This window comes from Beta vulgaris, chromosome 5, assembly GCF_026745355.1.
Source record: "Beta vulgaris subsp. vulgaris cultivar EL10 chromosome 5, EL10.2, whole genome shotgun sequence".
NCBI lineage: Eukaryota > Viridiplantae > Streptophyta > Magnoliopsida > Caryophyllales > Amaranthaceae > Beta > Beta vulgaris.
Window position 1 is genome coordinate 23,759,100 of NC_079206.1, and position 6,696 is coordinate 23,765,795.

The following is a 6,696-nucleotide window of genomic DNA, read 5'->3' on the forward strand; positions in this document are numbered from 1 at the left end:
TTACTTGATGATACCGGCCTCCTCTTTCAACACATCACTTGATGAAAAACCACGATACTCCTCATACATGGCATTCAAAGCCTCCCTCAAATTAGTTATCAAGGTACTTGCCACATCAACACGATAAATTTGGGTTATCATCCACTCAACATAATCAAGTTTATAACGTGGATCAAGGACAACAGCAATAAAAATCAGCATGTTCATTTTCTCCACATCACCCCAATATTTATCATACTTCTCCTTCATTTTAGAAGCAATAACACACATTTCAAAATCCTCACTTGATTCTAACTCTTTCAACAATAAAGCAACATTCACCAACTCATCAAAGAATAAATTGGAAGTGACACATAGAGAGCCCGATACACGCAAGGTAAGATCATAGAAGGCTTGTAAAAATTCAGAAAATCTTTTCACATTACTCCAATCATCATAAGTAGCTAGGTGTACCCTTACCCTCCCTTTCATTTAACTCAATCACATAGTGAAGGTCTTCCTCACCATACCTCTCAAAAGCACCTTTAAGATCAATGACAGCACTCAACATTAAATAGGTGGAGTTCCACCTAGTAGGCACATCAAGACATAACAACCTTTTTGTGTTTATCTTTTCCTCCGAAACACATTTTTTAAACCTTAGCAACCTGGCAGGAGATTGTTTGATGAATCTCACAGCATGCCTAACACGATTAACAGACTCATTCATTGTTTTTAAACCATCAGAAACAACCAAATTGATTATATGTGCAACACAACGCATGTGAAGATACCTCCCCTTAAGAAACCTAGATTTCCAGTGATTATTTTTCCTTCTCAAGTATCCTATGGCAGTGTCATTGGAACTAGCATTGTCTACAGTTATGCAAAACACCTTTTCAAGCTCCCAATCAAGCAAACATTTCTCCACTTCTTTCCCTATTTCCTCACCCTTATGACTTGAAATAAGACAGAAATTTAGAATTCGTTTTTGCAACTTCCAATTGTTATCAATAAAGTGAACAGTGAGACACATGTAATTAATTTGCTGAATCGAGGTCCATGAATCAGTAGTTAATGAAACCCTTGAATTACAATGCTTTAACACATTTTTAAGCTTTCTTTTCTCAATCAAATAAGTTTGATAACAGTCTTTGGCTACTGTGATTCTGGAAGGAACATGAAATCTAGGCTCCATAACATTACAGATTTGTCTAAACCCGACTCCCTCAACAAACTTAAAAGGAAGTTCATCAACAATTACCATGAAAGATAATGCTTTTCTAATACTAGCAGGATCATACTTTTGATAAGTTAAATTACTAGTACCATCACCTATTTTAGCACCCCTAAAAGAAAGAATACTTTGCTTTGAATCTTTAGGAGTGTTATAGGGATACTTACGACATCTATTAATGTGACCCCACAGAACACTAGTGCCATTCTTCTTCGGATTGTACTTGTACTCCATACGACAATACTTGCAAATAGCTCGCAATACAAGGGGTGTTTCCTTTTTCAGAAAATGCTCCCATACTTCTGAACGATCTTTCATTCGATCTCTTCCTTTTTGTCTTGCCATCACCGTTATTTTCGGATGGAGAAACGAGTACTTCTTGCACATCATCATCCTCTTGTTCAACTTCTTGAACACTTTTTCCAGGATTACCAATGTTGGATGACATCTATTTCACAAAACAAAATGCACTATATTAACAAAAATAACATAATATAGAAATATAGAACACAGAATACAGAACAACACAACAACAACAAAAATAACAGAATACATAACAACAATTCGGTCAAAAAAGTAAAAACAATTCGCATAAAAGAAAATTCGTTCAAATAAAAGAAAATCCTCAAATGGAAAATATAATTCACAAAATAAAAGTCTAAAAACAACAATAAAAACAATCCGCATAAAAATTCATACAAAAATCAAAATAATCAGGTCAAAAAAAAAACAAAATAAATGCATAAATTTAGAAATTAGAACAACAACTCAACAAGAACAACAACAAATGGATTGTGAAGAACAACAACTCAACAAGAACAACAAAAATTTTATTGTGAAGAACAAATGAAGTGCGAAAATAAGCAAAAATAACAAAAAATTAACAAAAAAAACAAGATCGAGCATTTAGTGACGTGTACCTTTAACAGACGAAAGAATTAAACTATGAAAGATCGAGGAAGTGCGAAGAACTTTGAGAGACTGAGAGAGAGTTAGAGAGGGAGTGGCGAAGTGCTGAGAGGGAGTGGGCGAGTGGCGAAGGACTCTAGGGTTTTTATTTTTTAGGTTTTAACTTTTAACTTTTTAAGGTCTTTTTGGTTTTGGGCCATAAATTGGGCCAGGTCATATAGTTAGACTATACTCGGTTAGATCGGTTCGGTGTACGGTTTGGAGTTCGGTTTTTTGACCTCCACACCAACTCCAAACCGAAAATCGAATTTTTTTAAAAAATAGGTCCAAACCGCATCGAATTTTTAAAAAAACCGAACCATATTTCTTGTGCGGTGCGGTTCGGTTTTCGGTTTTAAACCGTCTTACTTTCACCCCTATGCACAACAGAAAAAGTAAAAAATCGTCGCCATGCCATCTGTGCTCCGCGAACGCTTACTACGTCTGACGCAGTGATACTGCGTGTCGGGCTTGTTATCTGGTGCTTTCTCGGCATCTCGCCCTTCTTGTAGCGTTTACTACTATATTCTTCTATCCTTTTTAATTTTTTTATTAAAAAAACATCTTAAAAAAATAATCTCAATCTCTGATCTCCCATCTATTTCGAAAATTCTATCCCCATCTTTTGCCAAACTATATCTCCGTCTTTGTTTTAAGAAAAAAAATGATCTCCCATCTTTTTTTGAAAATTCATCCCCATCTTTTTTAAAAGAAAAAAAAAAATTCTCTTGTCTTTTTCGAAATTTCATCACATCTTTAATCTCCTATTTATTTCAAAAATTCTATCTCTACCTTTTTTTTAAAAAAAAAGTCTCCATCTATTGCCTATCACATATATTTTTTCGAAAATTCATCCTTTTTTTTTCTCTATCATATCTTTATATGTATATTATCCATCACATGTGTACATCATCTAGGATTCCTTTTTAGTGTTCATCTTGTTGTAAAACTCTCATCCATTTAGGAATCCTAACTCCATTAGAAGTTTATCTAGCTCATATGTCTAGGTTCATCCAGTTTCACTCCATTTAGAGTCCTCAACCCCGTCTACCTCTATCCATGTTAGGAGTCTTAATTCACTTGTGTTCCATCCATCTTAGAAGTATATAATCCATAGAAAGTCCATGCATAATATGAGTCTAAAATTATTAGAATTTCGTCCATCATTAGGATTTTAAATCCGTTAGAATTTTGTCCATCATGAGGAGTTGAAACCCATTAGAGTTTCATTCATCTTAGGAGTCTAAATCCATTAGAATTCCATCGATTTTAGGAGTCTAGATCCACTAGAGCTTCACTCACATTAGGAGTCTAGCTAGGTCCACTAGAGTTTCAGGCATATTAGGAGTCTAGAATCCTTGAAAGTCCGTCAAATCTAGAATTTACATATTCCATCATTCACACTAATGCATAATTAGAGTTCATAGGCATTTAGGAGTCTCATTGCATCAATACGTACTCTCCATTTCATTTCATGCATTCCACATTTAATGGTCCTGACAAGCGATCCGATTCCCTCTATCGGGATATGTAGGCAGCCTTTACAGGTTCGAACGCATAGATTAAATCATGCATACATGCTTTAGGTTTAGGTGCATCCAAAAAAAATCATACATACATTCATTTAGGGTATTAAGATTTGTTCCTAGAAGCTCAACTTTTAAACAAACATACATTCTTTCATTCCATTTATCTCTCTCCATCATCATTCTATCTCTAAATCTCCTTTGATAATCTATCCATAGATCAAGAGATATTGAAATGTGGTTGGTCAATCGAATAACGAACAACAACTTGCTGAAATGGCTAGAGAAAGTTGTCCAACATGATCGAAGAAATAGCTATAAGCCTTGAGAGGGTCGAGTCTGGTGAATCTCCTGGATTCAACAAGAAGATGGAAAATGTTGTTCATAGGGTCACCAATACAAATTCCTATTTTGAGCCCATTGATAACACCAAATTGAAAGGAAAACATCCTGAAGAGTTCTCTACAACCGACATCCCTAAATTTAAACCAAGTGATAATCTAAAGTAACATTTAAGGAACTTCTATGCAACCATGATCGATCATCAAATCAGTTGACCCTAAACTTTACCAAATGGTATTCTTAATGTCGTTGGACAGAATCTTTCAGAATTGGTTATATTCCCTAGACCCTAAGCAAACTAAAACTTCGGAAGGCATCACTATTGCTTTCATGAAACAATATGGTCGAATGCACAACTGCAAACCTCCCTTAGAGAACTCGAGGTTCTTAATCAACGTGAAAATGAAGGTTTTACCACTTATATGAATAGGTGGAGATAGAAATCGACCCATATGGTATCAAGGCCTGCATAAAAGACTTGTTATGAATATTCGTTTCTAACCTCCTCCCTAAATAAGAAAACCACCTTAAATACTTGGGTCTTGATAGCTTCGCAAGAGTATATGATGTGGGTATCCAGATTGAGAATGATTTGCTGAAAAAAACCGAAGATAATGACCTCAATGTCATAGAAGTAGACATATCTCCGAGCTCAATCACTCACTTAGACATTTTGGACTTGCTTAGGTCCAATAAGCACAAAAAAATACACTTCTTCTCGTTTCATTTAAAAATGAGAACTCATGAAGATCGAAGCAAAGAAGTTGTCTCATCACGTGACGTAGAAGTCTAGACTTAGGATTTCATTTTCTATTTCATCTCTCTTATGTTTCCCGTTCAATATAGGATTTCCCCTCTTATTTCATGTACTCATAATTTTCAATTAATAAATGAGTATTTCTTTTCTAACCCTGCACTAAGGAGCATCAATGGAAATCACGATTGTCACTTTAAAAGAAATGATTTTTTTATTCTCATGACTATTCTAATAAAGACAATGAACAACTGGCTAATGTAAAAGAGGCATTCCTCCCTTCACTACAACCATTCATTCATACATAAAACCCCTTTCCCTTTAACCTACCTCGTGGAAGGTATATTTGACATCAGTTAAATATAAAGGCTAGAAAAAGAGCAACAAGAAAAATCAAAGCAAAATAAAAAGCACAAGAAAAAAAATGATTCAAAAATTGAAAAATAAATAATAAAAGAAGTGTTGCAAATAAGCCCATCAATAGCTTTGTCAAAGGGATTTCTTTCAAAACTTTTAACCTTCAACCCAAAACTTTAACCAATTGGCCTTGACCTCCACAACCAAAAATCATTATAAGTCAAATCATACCTCTATAATAAACCTTTCCTCAAGAAACCATGCATATCATATCCCAGTAAGCCAGAAAAGACAAACCAAATCTAGGTCGAAAATCCTTAAGGGTGATTTAGGCAAAAGTCAGGGCATCTTCTCATTCATCAACCTTAACTACGACTGGTTTGATTCTGCTAAAGATACGTAGGAAACCTCACCTTGAGGTTCGGCCATTTTAAACCAAGCCAAACTAATATCACTATCCACCCTTGCCAAAGTCCTCTTGCAAATCAATGCCAAATTCATTGCAAATGGCTCCAAAGCAAAATGCTAGGCCACCAATTAAAATTTTAAGAGTTACGATTGGCCTGATTCCATCATGTATACGCAGGCAACCTTTTTTAAGGACCGACCATTTTCATTCAAAACATATTTTTTTAAGGCTGGCCTGGACCCATGAGAAAAGCACGACCACCCAAAAAATCATGATTATTAAATGCTCATCCCTACCCTGAGAACATAGTCTGGAATACAAACTTGCATCATTAGCCTTCCACATTTCGTGAGTTGATTCATTACGACTCTACCTTTTATTATTCTAATTACTTCCTTTTTGTTAACTACATTATCGCTTCTAAGCCAACCTTAGCATAACCTACCAACACCCAGCGCTATGACCGCACCTCATCTTTTGAGTGTTCCTTTCTTTGGCCTTTCTTGTCTTTTTCACCTTAGGAAAGCTATATGGAATCTTTGATCGAAACTTCCACTAAGCGCGACGAGATATCTTTAAAATCAAGCAATCAAGTTGAGTACTTCATAAACTCCATCTTACAGAGGCTTTCATCACTCCAGAAAATCATAGGCTCCAAGTCCAAGCCTATTGATATAAGGACTTCATTTCAAGTCCATATATGATATCTTGGGTTTTAAACCCGTAAAAATGCAAATTGCACTTATTCACGAGCTCACTTAGACCCTTGACATACAAACCTCGAAGCATATACAACTCAATCGCCACAAAATCTAGTTCTATAACGTATTCCAAATCGAACCTATAATCCATTGACTGCATAGGAGATAACTAGGCTCCTTGTGTACCCTGATCAAGTTTCATTACAAGTCCATACAAAAGATTGTGGGATCTAGACCCATACGAGATCCTAGCTGTTTTACGGGATCACTTAGTCCCGTGACAACTACAACACATTTTGAATAAAACATAACCTGCGTGGATCATCCTTGGAGGCTTCCCATTTCTCCTCTTACAAAAACAATTTTCTAAAAAAAAATTTGAGCTTCTAATGGAACAATCAAATCATTAAATCATATCATCCGCATTAGTGTCATATCTCTGC

General features: G+C 35.5%; 1 protein-coding gene across 1 annotated transcript; it reads right to left on the reverse strand.

Moving 5' to 3' along the window:
- LOC104893329 (zinc finger BED domain-containing protein RICESLEEPER 2-like) lies at window positions 1-1,561 on the reverse strand. Its single transcript, XM_010679425.1, has 2 exons — window positions 510-1,561; window positions 1-412 (listed from the first exon to the last, which is right to left on the reverse strand). Exons 1-2 carry the CDS (start codon window positions 1,559-1,561, stop codon window positions 1-3), a joined length of 1,464 nt encoding a protein of 487 aa, XP_010677727.1.
- Window positions 1,562-6,696: the final 5,135 nt, after the last annotated feature.